The sequence below is a fragment of the Anopheles merus genome, chromosome 2R, assembly GCF_017562075.2.
Source record: "Anopheles merus strain MAF chromosome 2R, AmerM5.1, whole genome shotgun sequence".
Taxonomy (NCBI): Eukaryota; Metazoa; Arthropoda; class Insecta; order Diptera; family Culicidae; genus Anopheles; species Anopheles merus.
The window spans coordinates 19592000-19618045 of record NC_054082.1 but is presented as its reverse complement, the minus strand read 5'-3'; the positions used below and the strand labels follow the sequence as shown (position 1 = coordinate 19618045).

General features: G+C 47.0%; 1 protein-coding gene across 5 annotated transcripts in view; it reads right to left on the bottom strand.

The window, feature by feature from the left end:
* LOC121587648 (limbic system-associated membrane protein) overlaps positions 1-26046 on the bottom strand; it is a 235887-nt gene that overhangs the window by 48284 nt on the left and 161557 nt on the right. For all 5 annotated transcript variants that reach the window (XM_041904617.1, XM_041904615.1, XM_041904614.1 and 2 more), the window contains one exon: positions 5195-5395. In XM_041904617.1, the coding sequence (XP_041760551.1) occupies positions 5195-5395 (201 nt within the window). The remainder of the gene's footprint in view (positions 1-5194; positions 5396-26046) is intronic.

Sequence of the window (26046 nt, the reverse complement as noted above, 5' to 3'; positions counted from 1 at the left end):
CATGAGATTGCGTGACCCGTAAAAGGGCAGGTAATTAAAGAAGTGTAACATAAGAAAGTTAAATAATGTATAATAATTTCAGCTCAGTGGAGCTCTAACCATTCACTTGACGAAAAAAGGTAAGCTTACGGTAACTTAAGCAAGTCTCTTTTCGGTAAGTACAAAAAGAGACTCTACTTTATCGGTGCAATGAAATAAAGAACCAGCAAGAGAGAGAGAGAGAGAGAGAGAGAGAGAGAGAAAGCGAGAGAGAGAGAGCGAGAGAGAGAGCATTGCAATAACAACAAGACAAAAATCATCTGTGGCACTGAGCAACGAACGGAAACTGACTTGTAAAAAGTCACTTCCACTCAACGACAGGTATATGCACAACAGCAGAGGATGAAAGCGTTAAAGTTAAAAGAGTATGGAACTCAAAGCAAGGAAACCCCCCCCCCCGCACCTGCACCCGTAAAAGTACACCCCAAAGAAAACTCCAACGATTACGGAGTGCGGTGAAGGGGGGGGGATGTGCTGAGCTGGGAAGAATAATAAATCAATTGAAACTTTTTTAATCCTACCGAAAAAAATAAACCTGTTCACTTCCGCATGCACCCAAAGGTTCATTACTGGCGGCCCAAATTCACGGGCGAAGCGGTAGAAAAGAGACTACGGTTGGTTATTTTACCTCCACCTCCTCCCGTGTGCTTGCTATTTCTTTCATGCAGTTCGCAAACTTTCCTGCCAGCACACAGCTCGTTGGTTCATATTTTCCCCCACCGCCGTACGTTCGGGAGAGTTGTTGAGTGAAAATTGACTTTGAAAAGGATGCCAAAACGCAAGCGAGCGTGCATAACCAGCCGACTCTCGCTTCCCACCATTTATCGCTTGCCTGCGCTGATTGATTGTAAAGCAGCTCGCTGGCATCGTGTGTGTGTGTGTGTGTGTGTGTGTGTGTGTGTGTGTGTGTGGTGTGTGTGTGTGTGTGTGTGTGTGTGTGTGTGTGTGTGTGTGTGGGTGTGTGTGGTGTGTGTGTGTGTGTGTGTGTGTGGTGTGTGTGTGTGTGTGTGTGTGTGTGTGTGTGTGTGTGTGTGTGTATATATGTGTGTCTGTGTGTGTGTGTGTGTGTGTGTGTGTGTGTGTGTGTGTGTGTGTGTGTGTGTGTGTGTGTGTGTGTGTGTGTGTGTGTGTGTGTGTGTGGCACGGGGGGAGGGGTTGGAAGGGCTGCAATATTCAAACCTTCCGCCCATAAAACTCACCCAACGAGCTTGGGAGTCATTGGCAGCTCCGGCAGCATTCATGCAATCATACCATCGCACCGGAGTGTGTGAGCGAGGCAGTTGCAAATTCAACCCGGTGTGACATTAAACATGACGTGGGGGGTTGTGCATCATCAGCAGACGACGGTGGTGGTGGTGTACAGGTCGGTACGGTTGGTTTGCTTGATAAAAATGCATTTCACCGTCAACTGGCGGCAACGGCGATGCAGGCCACCAGTGTGTGTGCTGTGTGGAATGAATTTGAGTTATTTCAATATCCACCGTCCTCATGCGCGGCTCGACTGTGTGGGCGTTGTCCCCCATTTCCCAAATCCTTTCCCCTCGCTTGGTATCGTGGAGGCTTTATCGCTTGCTTTCTAATATCAGAGCGAACGTCTGGTGGAGGGAGGGGGGGAGTGATGAAGGAACCGTCGCGTCCAAGATCTATTCAGCAATATTTGCGGGGCGCATACACCGCAGGCAGCGCAGCAGCGGAAACGTCTCGCTGCTAAGCAAATAGTGGCACTCGTGACTAGATGAACACGTGCGGCACACAACCACAGACACAAACACATACACACACACACACACCCGCATATATGGCAGCCAGGGCAACGGGTTCGGCAATGTGATGGAAGTAAAAGTGGCTCCATACCTTCGGCCGCAGAGTAGTGAAGCTGATTCTCGTGGACGATCAAATTGAGGTGCCGGCGGTTGGATGGGATGGAGGGGTGTTGGAGGTACGGAATGTGTATTTTTCCAAACGATATCATCATCCCGAATGGGCAGTGGCTTCGCTCGGCACTCCCGTTCTCTCCACGCGTCCGGCGAGTGCGGATTCAATGAACTTTGAATGCGGCTTGCGAGTGAGCTGGAACCAGGGGGGCCATTCTTGGCTTGCCGACTTCATTTCTCATTTGTTGTGCCCAGGGTACCTCCGTCACGAGTCAATTGCTGCTTCCACTATCTTTCGTCCGTCAACAACGCGCCCCGTGCGGTAATCTAAGCAAAAGCAACTACTCACATGCGACCATAAGGCGTAGAAGGGGGGTTGAAGCGAGACCCAAACGGAACCGGAACAGAAACAAAGCACCATTTGTGGAGCTAGTCTACCTTGGGATAGGTTCAACTACCTTACCAGCCTTACAATCAGAGCTACCAGAGGGAGAGAGAGAGACTCTAAGAGATGGAGAGAAACTTGGAAGTTCTTAAAGCGAAAGGCAAAAAAGGGACCCGCTTCTAGGGGACGATTCTGGCTTCGCAAACCTTCACGCCCGTAGCAACAGTATTGCCACCAGTATGTGCCGCGTAAAAAGAAAAGGAAGCTACAACTTGGAAGCTGTGATGACGGGTGGTGTGTATCTTCAATTTCTTTTCATGCATGTTTACTCAACGAAACGGTTCCCCGTAGGGGCCGAAGGAATTTGATGCGCAATGATTGTACCTTCGCTACCGCATTCTAGAGCGAGTAGTGCACACACAAAAAAGCCACCCAGATGCTGAAGCACACATCCAAACTAGTGGCACAGGGTCGGCAGCCAGGGCAGTGTGGGGGATTTGTGTGGGCATCATGTGCGAACCAGCCGCGTATTGACGTTGCCTCATCTCATCATCATTACGGATGAAAAGGAGACGCGCGCGCGTCTGCACGCGATAGAAAAGCGTTGGAGCTGAAGCGTGCCGAAAGTCGGTCTTCTGAAGTTGGCGTCTGTCGGTACGTCCCGAGGCCTAAGCGTGCACACACACACACACATACAGCCACACCTGCGAAGTTTCGGTGACTGGCAGTGGGGAAACAGGGAGAACGAAATATTGCTGCGCATCAGTGAAGCAAAGAAATGAGTGTTGGCCCTGCTGGGGAGGGCCTTCCATCGGGGCGAAGTTGCCGGCAGTGAGTAAATACATGCTCGCTCCATCGTTACGCCTTCACACCCTGCCCGCCGCCCTGCCTTGTCGCTTGGGTGAAAAAGTTATTTGGTGAACTGCTTTTTGTGTGTGTGTGTGTCTGCTTTTTTAGTTTATTTTTCCTTCCTCCACCCCAGCCCCTTTTCCGCTGCGCATCATATTATTATCATCCGATGGGTTAAAGTGCGATCCTGCGAGCTGCCTAACGAGCTGAAAGGTGTGCGTTACTGTCACGATTGGATGAGTTGCGGGATACGTTAGGGTAGCGCCGCACGTGAACTATCATCAGTTATTTGATGCATTTGGGGCCGGGGGGACGATGGAGGTAGGTTGTTCGTTTCGCAGTACATCAAAGGCGGTAACAACTATCCCGGTGGTGTGTTTCGTGTTTCTCGCGGCTGCAAGTAGTGAGATCGAAAAACCCTTACAACTGTTTGTCCCAACGAATCGTCATAATTGCACACACCACTCACGGTTGCAGGGGAGGAGGGGAGGGGTGGGGGGTAATTTATCCCCCAAGACCAACTTTAGCCAGGCAAATGATGCTAACTAGCTCCAAGAAAACGAGGGTTTTGTTGATTGGGGTGCAACATTTGGCAGAAGCATGACATGACAGTTTTTTTTTAAATTTCGGGAACTAAAACAGCATTTGATTACAATTTTCGGAGAAATGTTTCACATCCCGAAAACCAATTATTGTTAATGGGAAGTCTATAAAAAGAGCACCACGCTTAGATCATGATTGGTATGTCATTTTTCACATTCTGTAGACCTAACTGATTGAAGCAAACATGCTTTTGACAATTCAACCGATTACCGATGAAACAAGGATAGGTTGAGGAATACGACGAGATATTTCAATTATAGAATAAATAAAATGACGAAAAAGTAAAAGAAATAATTCAAACAGAAAAATTTTTGCCGCAACTTTCCTTAACTTAACCTCAAACAAATTCAACACTATCATCCCCTAATTCTGGAGCTGAGCTTTCCAAGAACGAGGAACAATTAACAAAGATACTTGAAATGGAATAAAATAAACAAACACCAAATAACAAAACATGCTAAGCCCTGCAACGTAAATAAAAAAAAGATACAATCGCATGCTGTTGTTCGATGATTTTCAGTATCGTTAAACGCGTTAAACGAGTTGTAAAGAAGTTGCTTAAGTGAAACACAGCGCCCGCGTTGGTGGGTTGTAACGGCATAATGCCACGTGAACGTGCTTGTTACCATGCTGCACACGGGCACGTGCTCTTCATTCGTCCCCACCATCACCACCACCCCGAGCCTTACCGTACGCGCAACAGTAAACCCCTCCCAATCCCAATCATGTATGCATCATCGAGCAAAAGGGGCTAAACTTATTACAAACTAAAAACCAACAACCACTAACCACCTTTCAACGCCGTACGTAAGCGCATCAGGGGCAGCGGCACTTCGGGGAAGGTCTCACTCACGTCGACCGGGGCAAATCACCCCCCCCCCCACCCCCCACCCAAACTTCAGGGGGGTGGTGTCTGAAGGCTTAGCAAAAAGGGTGCATTCCTGCTTCGTAACCGGTGCGTGAAGCGTACACAAGCCGTCAAACATTCGTTTAAATTCAATCAAGCGAACAAACTTTTGACCCGCTCAAAGGATGTAACTTTTCCCTCCTCATCCCTCTCCCTTGGTGCGTCCAGGCAAAAGCGGTAGTGTGGGCAGTACGGGGTGCCTGGAACGTTTGGCCAGTCCACCAAGGCAAAGTGGGTGCCATGCACCGGCCCGATGGTACATTGTTACGTCCGCACGGCTAACAAGCTTTCAATCATCGAGCCATCCCGCTTAGGTGATCCCGGCCGACCCGGGAAGACATTCGTCAGTAGCGTCTTCTGAGCTTGCGAGGTGGTTCGTTCACCGTGATTAGCGGAGAACGCTTCTTAAGTTACCGGTTTGCCCTTCATTTCGCACACGCCGCGTCGACTCCCACCGGAGCAGGGGACAGGCGTGGGCCCGGGACCGTTTTTCTTGCTGCGATTTGGGCCATAAATTACGTCGGCGTCAAAACTTACCGAGAATTTCCACCGTGTGCACCTGGTCCTTGTTGACCTTGTCGCTGATCTGACAGACGTAGTCACCGGCGTCTTGCGGTTCCAGCTCGGAGATCTCCAGATTATACCCGTTGACAAGCCGTATCCGCTCGTCACGCGTAACCATCAGCTGCGAAGCGGTAAGCACATTCGAGCCTCGTCGCCACAGCAGTACGAGCGTTCCTGTAAGTAGAGCATAACCCGGAAAGAGATGGCGTTAGAAAGAGAGAGAGAGACAGAGAGAGAGAGAGTGATAGAGAGAGTGTGAGACGATAATTAATAAGATTTATGTCACAGCGCGGCTCTGCTGCCGCCAAGGCTGCTAGCTAGTGTGCGGTGGCGTGATGTGTGGCCCAGGGAAGAAACTCAACCCGTAGAGCAATTGATATTCCATCAGTGTACGCCGAGTGGCACTTGGAGCCGACCGTACACCAGCGACGAGACGCGACTTGAGACGTTTGTCGCGAGCAATGTCTCAGTGACAGCGTGTACGCACGAGCTGAAACGCATTTTTAATGACAGAAACCCTCGCGGAAAAAGCATTCCCCGGGAGGGATTGGTTGACGTCAGTGGAAGACAACGCTTCCCTGGGAGCATTACTGGCAACTCCCTGCGCACCCCGTGATCCACACAACACATGATGGTTTCGGGAAACGGGCGAATGAAAAAAAAACATAATACGAACATTTAATTTTCCTTCAAATGGAAGCATCGCTCACACCGCCCCCGGAAGTGACAGGGAGTAAATCTCGATCCACCAGTTCCACGGAACATTTCGGAACCTCCTTCGGAATGGTACGGATGAGTTTTAGTATCGTAATTAGATTGGTGAGTGGTGCGTAAGACACATTATCCGGCCATTTTGACGCTACCGCAGCGAATCTTCACCCAACAGAGAGATTTTACGGCGGACGAGCGCGAGCAGCCGTTTTCGAGCGCTCGAGGAGCTGCTGTTTAACGAATCGTTCCCTAATGACAAAAAGAGCTGGGTTTAGTTAATGAGCTTTAGCATTAGTACGCCCGGCCGTAAATGAAGCGTACGTGCTGTGGAGCTGACGATGTGTAGAATGTGTGTCGAGAGGATACAAACGCAAACGCACGTCACAGTGTTTACTGGAGACGTTCTCAAGAATTTGGCTATCGAAACATGTTATAAATAAACAATAGATAGTACGAAGAAAAATAAGCATCCAAGTCGATTACAAAACCAGACACTATTCACTATGATTATTCACATATTTTTCATTATTTTGCTATGCCTATTTCGCTAAGCTTTTGGCGTGAAGTTATTTGTAAGGCACCGCTTTATCAGTCATCGAACAAGATGAACACACAAGTCGTGTAATCCTCTGTTCACTGTCGCTGAAAGTCCTGTAGGCACTAATACATGTTGTCATTAACTCATCAACCCATAGGATAAAGTATTTGCTTTAAGTCGACCACGATATCCTGCCTGTTCACCATTACTTGGTAGGGCATACATTTTTTAACAACAGTCAATGGCAAAGCTCTTACAGAACATTGGAGATTTCTTTTTTTAAATGCTGTCATGCTCAGGCTAAACCAAAAACTAAAACAAATCGAATATTCTTTTCGAATATTTGCACCGGTTACCGGTAAGATCCCAACCACGCTTTAATTACACTCCTGTGCTGTTCACATACCATGCATATTTCAGCTAAATACGAGTGCTAAAGAAATGAGCAAATACAGGCAAAACAGAACAAACAAACATCAGCTCACCTTGGGAAATGGTTCCCGCCGTAACGTTCCACTCATAAACAAGGATTAATAATTTTTACCAACAGATTATGGCCACCACCACGAAGTCTGGGTCTGGGGTTTACAGCTTCACCGCCCACGGCTTTCCCCGTAGCTCAGGCGGTGCGAAAGAGCTCGGCCCACCGGACATGCACATCGTGGTTTGGAGAAAATGGTACGACTACAAAAAAAGCACACTCACATTCATATGACCACCGCCCCAAAGATGAAGGATGTTGTAATTGCAGTGCCAAGTCAGTTCCAGCACCCACAGACCACAGACCGTTGGTGGTGCGAGATGCTTTTCCGATTCTAATCTATGCAATGGGTACGGTGCCGCCACATTGCGCACCCTTCGGTTGTTCGAACTTTCAAGCATTTCGGAAAAGCATCCGGAACGGACCTTCTCGGGGACGGGAAATTACGGTCGCCACATGAAGGTGAAGTGAAAGTGCATGAGGTGTCCTGGTATGTGTGTGTGCATCGTTATGCTAGCAGATTGTCATTTGCGGTTTTGCGTACGACTCTGTGCGGCTTTCGAGCTGTGCGCGGTGTGTGGAGGAAAGAAAGAAAGTTCCATTTGTCGAGGCTGTCGAAGTTGGTTCCATTTTTTTCTGTCTCTTTGCTTGTGTGCTCAAAGTTTCTCGCTCTTTGCCTTCGCACACCGCCACTTGCTACGAATTGGCGAGCTTATATACAGCGCCCCTATCTCAATACACCCCCGAAATCCACCGTGTGCTTGCGATTCACCATATTTGCTCGGGTCAAAGCGCACTAATTCCTTCTTCATCCCTTAAAACATTGCTACAGTGCCCCTGCCCCGAATTGGCAGGGCGGTTGTAGGTGGTTGTCTTTGCCCTGCAAAAGAAAGAAGGGGGGGCCACTGCCGTTTACGGGTACGCCGGGAAGGGAAGGTTCGGAAAATGGAACTTTTCGGCCAAATTACTGGAAAATTATGATTCGACAGAAAATTGGAAAAGTTTGCACGCTTTTGTGTGGCAGGAAAATAAAGCGCTCGAAATCGCACAGAAAAATGGCGACGAGGTGCCAGCATGGTATCATCGGGAGAGAGGAAGAGAGACGGAGAGAGGGAAAGAGAGTATGTGCGAAAAAAGTAGAGCTTCGAAAAGCTAACCACTGACTTGCCAATTCCGCACAAAAGGCAACTTTCTTTCTTGGGAACTTTTTGACTATCTCATCTTCCTGCTTCTCGCACAATCCATTCGCTCGATCGGACCAACCTGGCTACGGGAGGAGAGGGGGTGGATTCTTTCAAACCGAACTATGACTCTCGAAGAATGGCTTCCTTTGTTGTCAATAGTCTTCCGGTTTAATTTTTTTTATTTTGAATTTTATTCCTGGTTAAAAAACTCTCCACCGAAAGCACACACACACACACAGATAAATAATAGAACCGCAAAAGGATGCTGTCGCTCTCAGTTGGTTTTGCATTGCGCCCTTCCATTCGTGCTGGTTCGGTTTGTTTGATGTGCTTTTTTTTCATTGTAATTTGTGAATTGCCACCTTAAGAAACGGGGGGAGAAAGGGGCAACCATGAGCGCCAGATTGCACGTCCATAGTAGAAAGGCGGAAGAAAACCGCCCGCACAGAAATGGTCCCACCAAAGTCCCAACTTTTGTAATGCGCAAAGCATTACGCTTCTCAAGCAGCTTGGGTAACATTTTTGACCGCAGCAAAAATTCTTCACCGTAACGGGAAACTTTTTCAAAAAAACTCGGCCACGATGGAGGCAAATGCCCAAACCACAGCCAAGAGCGGCCGGTGAGCAAGAAATGGTAAACCTAAACTAATCGGCCCGGACTTGGTTTGGCCTGGCATTGCGCTTTGCGTTCATCTGCCCGACCACGGCCAACAGGAAAGGACGATCATAACAGCAATACTTTTCCCACACGCAGCCGAAACATGCAATAATTTAAGTGGTTCTGGTTGTTCCGCCAGTGCGATGTTGTTTTGATTGCAAAATTATGAACCAAAGCCAACAACTCCAAACACACACACACACACACACACACACACACACACACACACACACACACACACACACACACACATAAACACAGGTATGCACAGAAAAACACATTCCACCCAAACGTTTGCTACTAGCAAGGAGAGAGAGAGAGAGCAAGAATTGCAAGAATAACAATCGAAACAATTTAATTGCAAATGCCACACGTTTTCCTTTCGCTGGGCTGGTTCTGCTTCCCCGCACAGGAGAACTTGCCCGGAAAGCGCCAGGGACTGGAGATGGTGGAAAAGAAAACTTTCACCAACGCGTTCCCTCCTCCAACCGAGCTCAGAGCTGATCCTAAGCCAGCCGAAAACCGTGCACCATCCATTACAAAGGCATCCGGTTGGATCCGAGTGGGTTTGGGTTTGGGGGATAACCGTACACTTTCGGACCCGTTGCGCATTGCTGGACAGAGAGGATGGGGGGAAAGGAAAGAAAAAGGAAAGGTTACGCTTACCGGACCAGCGTGTCCAGCAGCTGTGTGTCTTCTCAAGTGCCCATCATCATTTCCACTTTTATCTTTCCACCTTTTTACCAGCCACACATCCATACACACTTACATCCAAAGTATGCCCACAATTGATGTCGAGGTCGGGGCCGAAAGTTTTAATGCTGTCATTGGTTTTTCTGGAGAGTTAGTTGGTTCTCACGGGCCATCCTCTCTCTCTCTCTTTCTCTCTCTCTCTCTCTCTCTCTCTCTCTATGGACTCTGTTATATGTGAGCTGTGGTACAGTTTTCAGGCTTTGCGCAAAACTTCACGCCCAGCGGTCACCGGTGTTGTTGTAGCACGTGTAACTCACCGGCCACCGCACAAAATAGACTTCCAACTTAGGCCTGGTGCAACAGCACGGGAGAAGCCATTGAAAAGAAAAAGAAAAAAACAAAAACAAAAGAGGCCTACATCAAGATATCTACGAGATTTCAGGGACGGCAACTCGTCCATATGCTTGGTGGGTTCATATACCGTGCAGTCTGTTAAGGCATTACGAGCTCCACTCCACTGGGAACTTTCCGTGACCGTTATCGGCCGACAGCGCGATTTGCACGATTCATTAAGAAGTTTGCCACGGGCAAGTGTCAGAGCCTGCGTGGGGACAATTCTTTTTTATCTTACTTAATTGAATCAAATGTAGACCGAACAAAAAGAAGAAAAAAGTTATTCCCACAACTCACACTAACGCGTGAGTCTCTAACAGTTTCCAGCAACTCCAATCGTACCGACCAATCGATCGGCAATGAGAATCGGAATTTATCGGATAAACCATACACGCCACCGAGGGACAGTAGTGCCTCTCGTAATTTCGGAAATTACTGACCGAATTATGCGCATTATGGGGGAGCAGCTGGGCAAACGGGAGAACGCAACGGGGCGTTTGGTAGCAGCAGGCAGCACAGAGAGATAGCTCTCGTAAATCTTTTACGGATATCAGCGCGCATCGATCCGGATCTGAAAGGGCAGAGCTTTTCATGGTCGATTGATGACCATATTTATGGCTGCTGCTGCTGCTGCTGCTGCTGCTGCTGCTGCTGCTGCTGCTGCTGCTGCTGCTGCTGCTGCTACCTCTGCCGGTTCGACTTTGACAGCTTTCCACCCGCTGCGTGCCACAAGGTTCGGTGCAGCTCCTTCGTTAATCTACTAACTCGCCCCGATCCGATGGTCATGGTCCGGGCGGCTGGTTTGATGCGACCGAGCTTCCCAGAATCTTGAATCCGCCCGACAGTAGGCCCGAGTGTTCGGTTTAACTGCTGTGATCGAACTATTTGTGGCATCCATTACGCCATCATACCACCTGGACCGACACGTTTGACGGCGCGTGGATGTGTGTGTGTTGTGGCCTCTACTGGTGAAGCTAAAGTAGAGCTTATGATCGGAATATCGAACCACCCGCACAATAGCACGAAACCGGTTGGGGAAGGGATTAATTTAATACCATCTCCTTTGGCCGTAACAGTGGGACACTACTCGTCGGGGCAAACGAGTCGCCGTGCTCTGGTGCCGTCGGGGTTGCTTCAGTGTGGTGTGGTGTAGGGCGAAGGCGAAGAGATTCAAGATTCCACTAATCCTCATGAGCCTTAAGACGTAACCGCTTGGATGGTCGGAAGCTTCGTTGAATACAGTTACGTGTACATATAACACGATGAAATAGTTTTACCATTCCCTTGTCGAATGCCGTACGAACAGCCATGAATGAAAGGCTCACGCCTACCTGCGGCCTGCTTTGAACAGCGGAAGAACAATACAGCGTCGGTACGTACCCGTGTCGTGTAAACATATTGTTGCTTCAAATTTTGCTCTCCGTTTGCCGCACAATGCCCTCTAATCTTCGTGCACCGGTGATGCTGAATGGGGCGCGCGAACCTTGAGCAGTGCTGCAAATGCACACAATAGCATACCACAACTGGGTGCAGGTTGTACCAACAGCAAGTGTACATGCGAACGGTACAGAATACAACAGATGGAACATGTAAATCGGAGCCCATGCTTGGTGTACAAATGTACGAAACATTATTTGACTGAAACTGCAGATCATGAACTGCGCTACGAGCCTACAAGGTAGGCAAAAGGTGTATGAAAATAAAGATTGAATGGTCGACGAGTAATGTATTACGCGTCCTCTTAAACAATCGCGTTTGCAGGAAATACAGCATTCAATACTAACCGTAATTTACAGCAATACAACAATTTAACGCAATATAATATTTACAACCTGATTACAAATATCGATATCGCTTAGGTCTCGTGGGAAAAAAAATCCACAACATTATCATATCCTTACCCCAGAGCCCACGAACGCTCGGGACATAGTAAATCAAAGAAAACGCCCCATATTTCCTCCAAGTGAACGTGATTTTAGACTTAAAAAGCACACACACATGCAAGCCGCTTTGCATGAAATTGTAATCTGTTGTCCGGTTGCCCAATCTGTTGCCCTTTCAATCGGTTCCTTAAAGAGAGGTCAAATATGGAAACGCCCGGCGGTCCCTCTTATCACAGGCATGTATCCCTGTGCGTCCTACATTTGAAATAAAGTCCCTTCAGCTGTGTCCGGTAAAATAATCCGATTTTTCTTTTTCTTTCTTGTACACGGTAACCGAGCCCGAAGTCGCCTCGGCAGATTTGTATCCATTGGAAACCTATTGGCCGATCCGATTGGTTACGTACGGGGTAAGCGGTGGCAGTTGCCTCTCTCTTCTAGTGTACGCTACACAGAAGGTCGGCAATTTGGTGCCCGCAAGCTGCATGATTTATTGGCTGCATAATCGGTTCATTTTTTTTCGGAAAACGGTACCACTACTAGCTTGTCGCCCGTAACAATACACCATCCAGTCCTATTCCGTTATCCTTAGTCGAAACCCCTTTAGCGATGAGGTGTAGCTTCTTTGTAGGATCTGCCTGGCATCAGCCACCTGGTTATCAGGGAAAAGTCCCTGAAGCGCTCGTTACCAGTTTCCCGATATCATTAATTGTGTCATCCTTATTCGCAACGGGCGCAACTTATCTAACTTTCTACTAATCATTACAGTGTGCCTCGATGCGGACAGCCAGCCTGAACCCCTGTCCTTGCAGTTAAAAAGAGCTTAAAAGGCAATTGAGATATCAAAGGGGTAAGCGGGCAGGCAGGCGCACCTTGCAAACGAAACAGAGTGGCTTCACTTCCCGCACCGTTCACTGCCTTTGCCACCATTGGTTGAAAGTGTCTCCGGGAAGTCTTCGGTGGGAACGGAAAGTGACCTGAGGGTAACTATGGCAGTAGAAACCCCTCGGGAGCGCCAAAGGAACGGTGTTTGCATGCTTGAATGCAGTAAATCTCTGCGTCCGTTTCGTAACTTGCTATCGTAATTGACTACGATTTCTTGCTACGCCCTTTGCAGGGAGAGAGATGGTGCTGCAAGACGATAAATGTAACCTGTTTCACTCAAGGCGTTTGGAGAACGATACTAAAAAAAAATAAACGGAACACAACCAATGACAGTAAGCAGCAACACAACACTGGACAGAACGAAACAGGATTCGTTATATTTCCATTGAAAGTTGCATCCTTTTTTATGGTTTTAATTCCATCGCGTGCACATTTAAAGCCACACGAAGAGGATGTATCATAACTACAGTGATGATAGCTGTTCGTCGCTTCAGAACGTAATGTAGATTCTTCTCTAAAATTCATATTAAATGAAATTTACTTATTTTACTCTAATATAGAGTTAAAATAATAAAAAAAACACGCTTTTTTAAACAATGCAATACACGTTAAACATAAAATAGCTCCAATTTTTGTTTTATCTAAACATCGCATCTTTCAAGGGTCACGGAAAAGAACAATGGCAAATACTGTCGAGAACAATGTCAGCCGTCCCTTTTTTAAACCCCTTTTCATTAAAAATGTACATCAAACAAGCTAGCGCCGCTCGGCAGCCGCAACACCGCGCGGCAGCAGCAGTCGGTTTCCGCGATGGGTAGTTTCCGTTATTAATATATGTTTGCATTTTTTCCTCTAAATTAAATCACGCTTTCTTCCGCCATGACAGGGAAAGCGCGTAATAGTTTTAAAACAAACTTTGTCCATCCCACTACCACCACCGCAGTGTTGAGCGTTTGCTTTCGCCGCGCCGCTCTACGTTCCATGCATCTCGCCCAGGAACGTTACGTTATGGGAAGCTTTGCTTAAGGGGACAGCAGCTTACGCAAAAACAAGAGCAAGAATAGACATGATTGCACAAAAAAAAAGGGTACGGGAATAGTTGCTCAATATCAGGAAGTTGAACGAGCGCTCAAAAAGCATACAGTCTTTCTATCACACAGAGGAGGTAAAAAAAAAGAAAAGGAAAACTAATTTCACGCTTGATGAACACGGAAACATGTGTCTCGCCGCGACATTGTATTGCTTCATTGTGCTTCCCTGCCGGCTGAAGCGGAAATACTTTGGCTTGTAACATTTAAAAAAAAGCCCATAACATGGTAGCTGCGGTTGGAGGTGGTGGAATTTTCTTGCCCAGTTCTCGTGCAATCGCTTTCCGAGCTTCTAGCATCGTGAAGGAGAACCATCTGAAAATGAAGCAAGTCGCGCACAACTATCTCTACATTTTTTTAGTCGCTCTCTTTGTAGGACGCTCGGCACGGCACGTGGATAACGCTCTCTGCCAACCGTGGGCTCTTTCGGGCCATATCAGGTGTCAACCGAAGCTGCCGGCACTATTCCGACCGTCGTACTTAAGCCCATCTGTGTCCATCTATCCGCCGTGCCGTGTACCGTGTTTCCATCCCACTTGGGCTTGTCCTCGACGCCCAAGTTTGTAGAGAAACTTTTCTACTTTCTCACCGCAACGAACGACACCAAACGCCCGACCAAACCGTTCGGCCCGTTCGCTTGAATGCGCAGGAAACGCAACACACGGGTTGCAACATTTGTTCAACAATTCCGTTGCTACTGTCCGGTCTGGTCTGGCGCCTATCTCGGCCAAGGGAATAGGTCGCTGGTGGAATCCGTAATTACCGGAGAGCGCGTAGTGTGTACAATTTTTTGTTGTTGTTGTCGATGTGTGTATGTGCAACCAGGCCGTGCGCACCGTTTAAATCTAGCCTAATGAGTTTTTATGTTTTATTTTCTTGCTCGTTGCTTCGCTCTTTGCAAATCGTTCGCCATGGGGCTGGAAGGAGGTGTTAAAGAGCAGCCTTTGTGTAGGTTGCAGAGTTGCAGCGATGTGTGTGTGCGTGAGCGTGTGGGGGGATATCATTTTCAAATCAAGCCTAGATGCCTCAACTTTGCTGCCCTTTTGAAGGGAATGCGTTTTTAATTGAATATGTGCAGCAAACACAATAGGACACTTTTTCTCACCCATTTACAACTGGAACTATGGAACCACACGTGTTATAAGGTCAGCAGAAAGAAAATTGTAATTCAAAGTGTAGAGAAATTGTAAAATTAAAGTAATTCAAAAAACAATGTCTACAAATTAAATATTCATGCAAATAAATGGAGTCGAGTGTCCTAAAATAAACAAACAAAAAAGCAAAACGAAAACATACTAAACGAAATACCCAAAAAAATACTCAGAAAAACTTTATCAAAAGGGAAATCAGTACACGATTTGCAAATTAAACGATCAGAAAAGGCCATAATCTTCCCCCTTTCTTCACTTCGTGTTAGGTTTAACGTACATCAAGCATTTAATTCCCAGTTTGATTGCTCCAGCCCAAAACCGGCAGGATTTTAAAGTGATGGTAGGTAAAATGTTTCTTTGTTGTCGGTGTATTTACCCTCACCCCGTCCGGTGTTCAATCTGACCGTACCGGCAAACGAAGCGAAGCCAACGAGAGCCTCCGATCCATCCTGCACCCAGCAGACAGGTAGAACGAACATTTTTCCGTTTCATTAAAAATAGCTTTGGATAAACGTCTCTTTAAGCTGCTTAGCGGTGGCAGGTCGACGGGCGTAAGTAAACTTTTTCCACCATACACTGGTACACACACACACTCATCCACACTGTACCATCTCTGGCGTGACCACCGAACCCCATCCCAACACGCCCAGCAGAAGCAACACCTTTCTTACGCCGCTCCTGATCCTTGTCTTAACACTAAGTTGAACAACAAGCTTGCCAAACCGATTGGATTGAACTGAGCTGGACGTGCCGGCTAGAAGGGAGCAACGGAACGCAGCGCGGAAGGGATGAGTAAGAGAGAAAAAGAGAGAGAGAAAGAATGAGTAAAAAAAAACTTTTCCTTCCAACTTTTGTGTCCTACAGCAGTATTTTCCACCAGAAGGTGTTGTTTTCTTTCTTTCGTTCGCTCGCTTCCCATCCGTCCCGCGTATCCCTTTGGCGCGATTGACTCGGCACAAAACTTTCCGATGCTACGCCCCCACCCCCTCCCCCACCCCTTCTCCCCTCGATGCTTATTGGGAACTCTCAGGCCCAGTCCCATGGAAGCTTTTCCTGCTCTTCCTCACCATGCGTCTTAGCTGGGCAGCGGGATGGGCGCGCGCGACCAGTTAATAAGGTGCGAGCAAAACTTTCCGCCCCAGATTATTGATCGGAAGTCGCAGCAGCGGCGGTGCGGTCCAGTGGCGGTCGGGACGAATTAAGTGCCGCTCGAGGGGCGGTTGAAGTCAGCACCAAATGGGGGTGGGGGAGGGGCCGATTTTGACCGGCGGTTTATTTCGGGCATTATTTATGAGGTGCGACTTTCGGTGCTGATGAGTTGAGCGGAGCAAATTTGGAGCAGAGCGGCTGGTGTGGTTTCCGTTTTGCACGCTACGCAGAATTATTCTGCTTCAATGTGGGCTGATGGTAGCCACAAAAAAGGCAGGCAGGAGGATATTGTACCAAACCATGACCGCACACTCCAGACCGCCAGGAGGGTTAATGCGAAATTCTGCCAACAATTACTTACTCCGGGGGAAGAATTGGAACGATTCTTTTAGTAGTAACCAATCGTCTAAAAATTGCAAACAGTTCTCGTTTCCGGATGTTGACTCTTTTTGCGGAGTACAGAGCCCCCGCAGGGGAGGCGGATGCAAACAGTCAAAGGAACGATTTCCTTTAAATGCTCTCGCGTTGATTGGAAATCGGAATTCATTACGTGCGGCACCGTTTCCCTGTTGACGGTGCCATTCGATAATTAATGCACTTCAGCGGCGTCAGTATCTGTGCGCTAAAATATTCAAGGAAAACTCTGCTGCAGCTCAGGGGTGATGGTGGCGGAAATTAATTACTTTACTCCTGTACCACTCAATCAGGTCCCTGGCGCCGACATTGACGGCGATAGATCGAACCCCCGGCAACCGTTGCACATTAAGACTGCGCACTTCATAAACTGACATCATTGACGACGATCAACATTGCTCGCGCACAAAAAGGGGGACACCAAGAAAAACTACATCACCCAGTACGAATCGTACCCATCTAACCCGTTTGGCAGCAGCTCGGTAACAATTACACTATCCCTGTAACTGGTAGCCAGTAATTCCCGCTCAAAATTGCAATCTCGTGTGACAAGACAACGACACCTGCCCCTTAGCGACGGTGGTACAATTAAGCTTCCCATCTGCGCAGCTGGTGTTCGAATGCCTTTTTTTTGTTGTTGCTACCTTTCTACCTTACCTAACCTGTTCCACATTTGTTTGTTCCGCCCGGTGCAATTACTTGCAGGTGTAAAGTTGCTCGCCCCATCCCATCCCTACCGAACACGGAGGGTGTATGTGTATGTGTGTGCCACCAGCGAAAATGGATCTCGCTCCGGGCGTAAAAGCGTTCCAATCAAACCACCAAGCGGTAATGCAGCGAAACGGAATGAGAGTCCTCGAGCGGACACATCCCGCCTTTCCGGGTTCTGGCATGGATGGGAGTGAGGCGCGCGCCCGACGACGAGTGTTGGCGGCAAGGACACAGAAAGAGAGAGAAAGAGTACGAGCGAAACTGTAATTATTTCGTGATTAAACTGTCATTAATTTCCACCAAGGTGTTCCTCCATTTGGCAGCCGTGTGCTGAGCGAGCATCCAACCAGGTGCTTCAGGTGTGCAGTTTGAGAAACCATTAGCGGAAGTTGTTCGCCTGTACACCTACAGCAGTACGGCTGACGCTAAAAGAATCCCGAAACAAAACACACACACACAAACAATGACACAAAACACTTTCCGACAATGGAGAGGATGCACGGCGAGATTTTCGTTTTTGTCCATTCAAGGCAGTCATTCTCGTCAAACAAACGCCGTATATGCTGCCATGATACGCTGGTTAGGTGGGCAGTTAGGTTACGATCACGTTCATCCTTCTTTTTGTCAACCCGGACATGCTTCACCAGCTGTCAAGCAGTGTCGAGAACTGGGAATTGATGGTTAGTTTGGGTTTAACTGTCATCCGTTGACTGCAGGGGAAGGTTTGAACGGTTTGAACTGAGCGAGTAAAAAAGCGGGACGGTGGAGCTATTGCTATGCTATTGAAAACTATGCTCTGGACGACTGTGTCAATCCTGAGCCGGACAGCTTAACGAAATCCGGACAAAGCTATTATGTATTTTTACACCATTTAACTCGAAACTGTCGAGGTATGTTGATGTCTTAAACCTTTTGCAGGTAGTGCTTTTAAACGTGAAGCCTGTTTGGCAATGATTTTGGGAAAAAATTTACTTGGAAATTGAATAAATTAGTCACCTGTTTCGTTGCGGCTTGGATTGTTCCTCCAAATTCCAGACCGCAAAAACAGCAACCGTCATTCCGTTGACGTGTTTTAAAACAACTACGTCACGCATCCAACCGTCCCCTGTGAGCGCAGCCAGCCAATACATCATTCTTTTCGCAGAAACTGCCCAAGCAAAAACCACAATGTCATCGAAATACCCAAAATATCAATCACACTGCCCAGAGCCGCCAGCCCTGTCACTAGACACATTGGCCGGGATGAACGATTTCTTCCGAAGCCAAAGATTGACAGACTGGGCGCTTCTGCAGTTGTGCCGTCTCGCCCGAAGGGCATAATCCTACCCGCAGTAGCGCACTGCGCAAGATAGAAGTAGATCCAGGGAGTTGGTTTTGTCGTTTGTTTGCGTACCAGATATTCACTTCTTTTGACGAATCTTTTTCTACGAAATCGAACCGCACTGCTGCTACGGGGCTGTTGGAGCATGGCCGGTGTACGGCCACACAGAAGCAGACGATACGAAGATGCATCGAACCGTGATAAATTTACAACTGTGCCCCGGCTGTCTGTCAGATCGATCACGGACCTGATCCGGATGCAATGAAGTGAATCTACTGTCCGTAGTGCTATCGTACAAGCGCATCTGCGGAATCTGCTCTAATATGACAGTTTAAGAATGTTCCCCGAAGGGAAAGGCAGCATTCATTTGAATTGGTGGTTGGTGTTGTGCACAAACCAAAAGAAAGCGAAAAACAAGCACCAAAAACGGACGACTACAACACAAAGTTGGCGCAACCAAATTGTCTTCCGTGGGTAATTTATAACAGGTGACGGTGGACATAAAAACTTTGTAGCAAACGGTGTGTTGCTGCTGCTGTGCGTCCGGCGGCTTTTTTCACGCTCTGCCAAGCGTACACGTCCCAGCAACAAGCGTTAGCGGTGAGTGGAAATAGATGTAAATAATAAATTAAGCGAAATATATTTTAAATGCACGCAATTCCGTGCGATGTCGTGCTCTCATCGCAGCTGGGGACATTGTCCTGCGTGTTTGGGGTGGCTTTGTGTGTACGTGTGTATGGGTTTGAGTAACATCTAAACAAGGGTGGAGAGCATTTCACAATTGTTATTTTGCGTTCACTAAAGAACGGCGGGTGACTGCGAACACTGAGAGCAAATGTATCCACCACGCGCAGGAAACACTCGTCATGGGCGAGGAGTGAAGTAGGGGGAGAAGGTGGGCTGGGATGGTCCCCTGCTGTAATGGGGACCCACCCACCGTGGCAGATTATCAGCCCACTTCGTGCACTCCGGGAGGATTTCCTTATTTTTGGTCTCGGCGGCACTTGGCCCAAACCCCCCCCCCCTCTCTGTCTCTCCCTTCCCTCGCTTAACAATTCCATTCGTTTGCTGATCCCATGAGGCCCGGTATGTATTTGTTCTACGCACAAACGCATACGCACAAACGCCGATTTAAGACTTTCTCCGGTGGGGGTGGGTCCTTTGGGCGGAAATAGAACTAGAGTGCGTGACAGGAATATCGTTCAACGATCCCGGTGGTGTGTCCTTTATTTGGATTATGATTTGGATTTTGGTTCGTATTTTTTTGTAGCTATGCGCTATCACTCTCTCCCTTGCTCTCTCACCTTATTGCTATTTATTTGCCCTGCTCTAATACCCCATCATTCCCTGCAGTTGCGTTGACGGCGGGTTTAGTTTCCATGTCATTTCCTAATGATAAAAGAAATGACCAGTGACGTTTTCCTGTGTTTCGTACAGGGAGCCCGCACCACCAGGGAAAATCGTGCGGCGCCATGCTAATGGGGGAAGGAAACCGAAGGCAAGGCAGGGCGAATGTGTGCCACGTGGACAATAAAATCACCCACCGTATCGTGTTATCGCAAATCTGACAGGCAAAAGTTGGCCACAAACAGCCACCTTTCTTCACGGCGATACCGAGCCGGTCCGTCGTTTCTTTGTTTGCGTGTCCACGTGCCGGCGCCCGCGTGTATGTGTGCCTAGCCGTGGCTACCTCGACAATGATATCAAACGAACGATCATTCTGCCACCGTGTTTGTGCCGTTTGTGCTAAGCCCAAGCTAAGTCAAAGCCTCCCGGGGCATATGGTTTTTCCCGTGTTTTTCCTTTTTAGACACAGCCGCCGCTCCCCGACGATGAAACATTCATTTGACATTCGACGCTTCCGGAGAGGTGGACGCCTGCCACCCCACCCCCTCTTGACTAGCCGGCACCGGTGAGAAGGTTTCAAGTTCCCTCATTAACTGCTGCCGCGAAGAAAAATAATACCGCGCACGGACGGGAGGGACGCCAACGGGAGGCCCAACTTTACAATTTCGGTTCATAAATCATCAAAAAACATTTCCGTCTTGTGCTAAACGACTTTTTCGCGGGCTTGCTGTGGAATTCAAGCGGGAACAATGGAGGAAGGAAAAGGGAAGGATGAGAAGCAGGCAAGCAGTCGGCAAACCGAATGACAAAAGACGACCAAGAGGCAAAGGTGAACGTGGTGGCGCATTTGCGGTAAGGTATGTGCGCCCGGTCCGCCCATCTAATATGCTGGCGCGAAATCGACCATCCAGTGGATACGGCGAATCACGAACCGCGAACACAGGGCCATTACGCGCGCCATGCTTTTGGGGCCGATGATTGGGAGAAGAGGAAGGACATGAACCTCCCAACGAAAAAAAGAAGAAGAAAAAACTACCATCGTTTATCATCATTATTTATATATTAAGTTCGCGAGATTCCTGCGTGCTGCCTTTGCCTTTTTTTTGTTGTTGTACGAAAATGCCTTCGCAGCGGACGATATGTGGCAGGCTGGACGACGCCGACAGTCGGATGGAAGGACAATGCTGAATGAGGATAAACGCAACCGACCGTTTGCGGAATGTGGTTCGTGTTCGCGAGTATGTGCGAGTGGATGAAGGTGGGAAGAGATGAGCTTTCTTTGCTTCTTTGCAGTAGGTATTTATTTAACAAATATGTTACACCGTTGTCGTGCAGGCTATTTTTAACTTATCCAGTGTAACTAGTCGGCTCTGGCTGGGACCATCGAAAGTTTCCGGCACAACTGATACTGAGAAATGATAAATACTGCTCAAAAAACAAGCATGATTTATGGTTTTTTGGAAATGCTAATGCGGCGCAAGAACAATCTGGATACCATCTATAATAACAAATAGACAAAGTGTGTGTATTGCTTGCTGGTAAGGACACAGTGTCCTTTTGAATGAATTAATCTGTCAAAGACATCGCGCTAGCAAACGGATAAAGTTATTCACGGTAGTTCAAGCTAACTATTCAAGTATACATAGCTACCGTAGTCGAACGACACGTGAAATGGATTGTTGAAATAATTTGAATAAATAGTTGCTAATATTGAGGATAGTGAATTTATGATACTTAACGTACATTTATTAAGTATTTTCATTTTTATATTTTTTACACTGATCAAACAGAGTATTTTGGCTCGTAAAGAACTTCTCTTAAACCGTCATTATTTTCAGTCTCTATAAGACCTAACGGTCAACATTATTCTGATAGTTTGTATGTAAAAGCAAAACATCTAACAAGGTCTCAGGTCTCAAGACTAATATTGAGAGTAGCTTCATGTTCAAAATATCGCTTTGTATGCGTTGGATTATATTATATTAACCATTCGAAGTGCTGATAACATTACCAACATCAATTGGAAATCCGCATCCGCATGAGTGTAGGAAGGATTATGGGGCTAGTAACGGGGTTTTGGGATAGAAGTGTATGCACAAATGATGAAAGAGCTGCAACAACCACAATACTTACGACCTGTCTGCTCCAAGATGCATCAAACTTTTGTAAGATTTGTAATTTAAATTCTAAAAAATAAATTTTTATTTTTTTCCATTCAGAAGAAAAGATCCACATAGAAATTATGTTCGTAATTCCACAAAACCACCATGTTCGATGAAGGCCTGCCTAAGACATTGACTTCACTATCTGTGTTATGAAAGCTTTATCCCACTGCATGGTGAGGTTTTGAAAATTCTATCATGGTTTTTGGTTCGTCTCACGATTTATTCATTGTATCTCATACATCAATGGTACGTTCCAACGATAATGATTGGTATCGTCCCATTGGATGTGAATTCATTTGAACCAACAAATTCTGGAAAACACCCAAACAATCGTAGGAACACACCAAAACCCCTGTAACAATACACTAATATCGTTTATGCAAAAACAACAGTAACATAAGCACAAAAAGTATGATACTATGCGCACTTCAACGTTTATTGGGAATATATTTTGTTGGAAGATTTTTTTTGTTTTGTTTTTGGATGAAATTTGGATGAAAAATTATTGAGATACTATTACAAATAGTCTGTGTATTGTTCGTTGTATGCATAAAACTCATCACTACGCCTTTTTTGTGTGCGCCTGTTCAAACTATCTGTTGTGGATTCATTTCTCAAAAAAATATAACAATACCGAGCTGCGTGAACTGCTTTTGCCCGGAAATCCAAAGCCAGCCTATCGATCCACCGTACCACGGTTGCTCCAATAATGACAAGGTGCCCATTTTGTGCACCATAAGCACCGAATGTTCTACCATTGTTCTCGGCAGCTCGGAGATCCCTGTACGTAGGCCGGACGTTCATAGGTCTTTTACCTTCGCTAAAAAAAATCCCACTAACGCATGCTGAAACACACTACAACAGGTGAAATGGTACGTTTCTCCACCCCGCCAAGATTTCAACGCTTTGGAGTGCAATTTTCCATTCCGTGCGTATGTGCCGTCACTAGATGGGCATAAAACCGTCCCCACTCACACATACAGGGATGCATTAAGAGGACTAAAAACGGGCACCGTTTTCTTTCCCTGTCAAACGTGGCTGCTGACGGTACAGTTTTTTCTCACTATTTTCCTCGATTGTCAGCAATCTGTGGATCACCATAGACCATTTGCTGGATGGGTGAACGGAGTACATGATGGTGGAGCATACCATCGTTGGGATCGGTTTCGGTGAGCAAACTGGCCGATTCATAGCCTCGTTGCAGGTGGTGGACAAGCGGAAGTAAATGATCTTTCTCTTTCTTTTTTTTGCTTCTCTGCGTATGTGTAAGCGAGCGGACATCTCGATGTCACACGGATGCGTTTAAGCTTGCGGCCGGTATTTAACGATGACTGTCCGGTGGGAGGGGAGTAAAAAACGGACGGCCCTTTGCTTGCTCGCGTTACGTGATGGGCATAGACAATGATGGCTGAATCGCTCACCGAGCGATTAAGTAAATGTATAGCCGTACGCGTGCACGGGACACGAAAGTGTTGATGCAGCAGAGTTTGTTCAGGCGGGAAAATCGGAACACGGTCACCGGTTGGACGGCTCTCGTTTAACCCTACCCGGGTCAGGTAGTCCGGGTAAAACCGATTTTCCCACTTCAAATGAGTGCACACAGACACAAAAGTATGACCATTGAAACTGACAAAATAGTGCACAAAAAAAGCAAAGGTGTTCTACTAGAACGCTTTTTTTTTGCTGCATTAATAAAACATAAAAACATCGATTCGCTTTGAACAGATTAGCGAACATTTGTAGTGAAACGGGAAAATGTCCCTTCCCATCCATATCCCGAAACAAGCCGCCACTATAATAGACACCGAACGCGCTATTCATTGTGGTGAACCCCGTGGTGTGGTGCATAACATAAATCTGGCGAAGGAAAACTCTTCCGGCTCGATCGTAAAACGATGTTACCGGCGCGAAAAAATGGCGGGTTTGAAAGTTAAATCAAAATGAAACATTTTCTGCAGCAAAATCATTTTCAAACAAATGTTTCATCTTTTCCACTGCTCCGCAACTCCCTTTCTGAGTTGAGATGCGCATCAGTGTTGCTCACGTGCAAAGCGTATAGATATGTTTGCATGATACGCTGCGCACCGATAAAACACACACACACACACTGGGCCGAGAATAAATGCAACTAAACGGGCCAGGAAACCCAACCCGAATGCACACTAATGAAATTTGCTAAACGACGCTCCCGACGTGTTGTTTTCAGCTTGAAAATCTGTACCATTTTCAGTTACGGATTGTTTTTCTCTCTATCTCTTTCTACCTCTTTCATTCCCACGGTTAAAACTTCACCGTAAACCGCGGGAGTGCCGAACCGCAATGAAAGCAGCAGAAAGAAACGAGCAACATTAAAACAAAATTCTAACAAAAAAAAAATCATACAACCTACTCTACACCACAAAAAAACGGGGAAATGCATACAGCTGTGCTTTGAAAAGCGAGCGAAAAATTACATTAAATAAAGCACGGTAGCAAAATGTGAGGCAACGCGAACCAGGACAGCAGAAGAAGAAAAAAAAAATCGCTCGCGCTTGTTATTTTCTGTGTGTGTTATTTCTTCTACTGTCCAAGCTCCCGGTCTTTGTTTCCCAACCAACGGAGCTTTTGCGGCACGGTTTCGGTTGCTGTTCATGGCCCAGCCAAACTCTCTATCTCTCTGTTGTGCGATGCAAATGAAATGGAGAGAAGACAAAAAAAACACCCTCCAAAGCCAGTAACACCAAAATCGCAGTAAAACCGAATTAATGGAGCAGAATTTTGTCCACTGCACGTCGATGGCTTTGATGTATGTTTCGTGGCGGCGTTGCGTTGTGACTGTGAGCGCACAAGTGCGCACGAATTGTTTAAGCGCATGGAAGCACCAGTTGGTGAGTAATAAAAGCGCGATACGGTAAAAACAATACACGCGAGAGAGCAGGCGAAAAGCAAAACAAAAAAAAAACACACACACCAGTTGAAAATGAAATGAATTAACCAGCTTCGTGGAAAGCGATCGATAGGGGGGCGACACCAAAGGCCACCATTAGATTACAGCATTGAGGTTTCGCCGGGAGGGCGTAGCGAAAGCGAAGCGAAAAAGTTAATCAATTGACCCGTCACCTATCACTCTCATATCTAGCGGTCGCACGAGCATATCGCATACGCTGCGGAATGAACCAAAAAGAAACAGAACAAGCAATCAATGGCAACCGAAACCGATAGCATTGATTATTCATGACCTTTCATTGCATTACAATTTTATGTCAATCTTTCTCGCTTTTTCTTTCTGGTGCATTTTTCTTTCTTTGTCTGCAAACAAAGAGCAGTAGCGAGTACGTACGTACGTTAGAACGATGCTGCTTAACCCTCCTGCACCACCCTGTGAAACAGTGTTTTAATTGCAACTTGTACATAATTTGTTGTAAAGGAGCGCGAGTTCACTCGCTTTCTTTCCTGGCTGCACTTTGGACACTCGCGCAAAGGCATCGCGCAGCACTCCGCAACAATAGAGGCAGCGGAGTCGCAAACAACGCACAGAAAATGGCAGGGCACACTGAACGAGCAAAGGGATAATTAATCATTACGCTTCCACTAATTATGGTCGTTCTCATACATTTGATTACGCTGGTTGCAAATCGTGATGAAAGTGGCTCTCACTTTCCACTTGTCGTCGGTCCGCTGGGACACACACACACACACACACACACATACACCAAGCAACATAAAATACCGCTACAAAAAGGAACCGCCGGCGTAAGTGAGGTACACACAGGGCGGGAGATGATAATTAGTATGAAACAGATACGGAGGGAACGATTGAACTCGGGCCGTTTTTTTTGCCAGCTCTCGGCTCTGGTGGTGCTGACTCTGGTGGTGCTTCTCCGAAGGCCATGATTAAATTGCGAATTCAATTACAATGCCACAACCGGCCAGACCATGCGCCACACTACAGTGTGCCGGTGTTTTTGCTTTCGATCACTTTGTTTGTGCGTTGTGATAGAAGGTTTGTATGGTTACTGTCCGGGTGGTGTGATTTTAAATAGTTTTAAATAAAATCACACACTACTCCCTGAATGA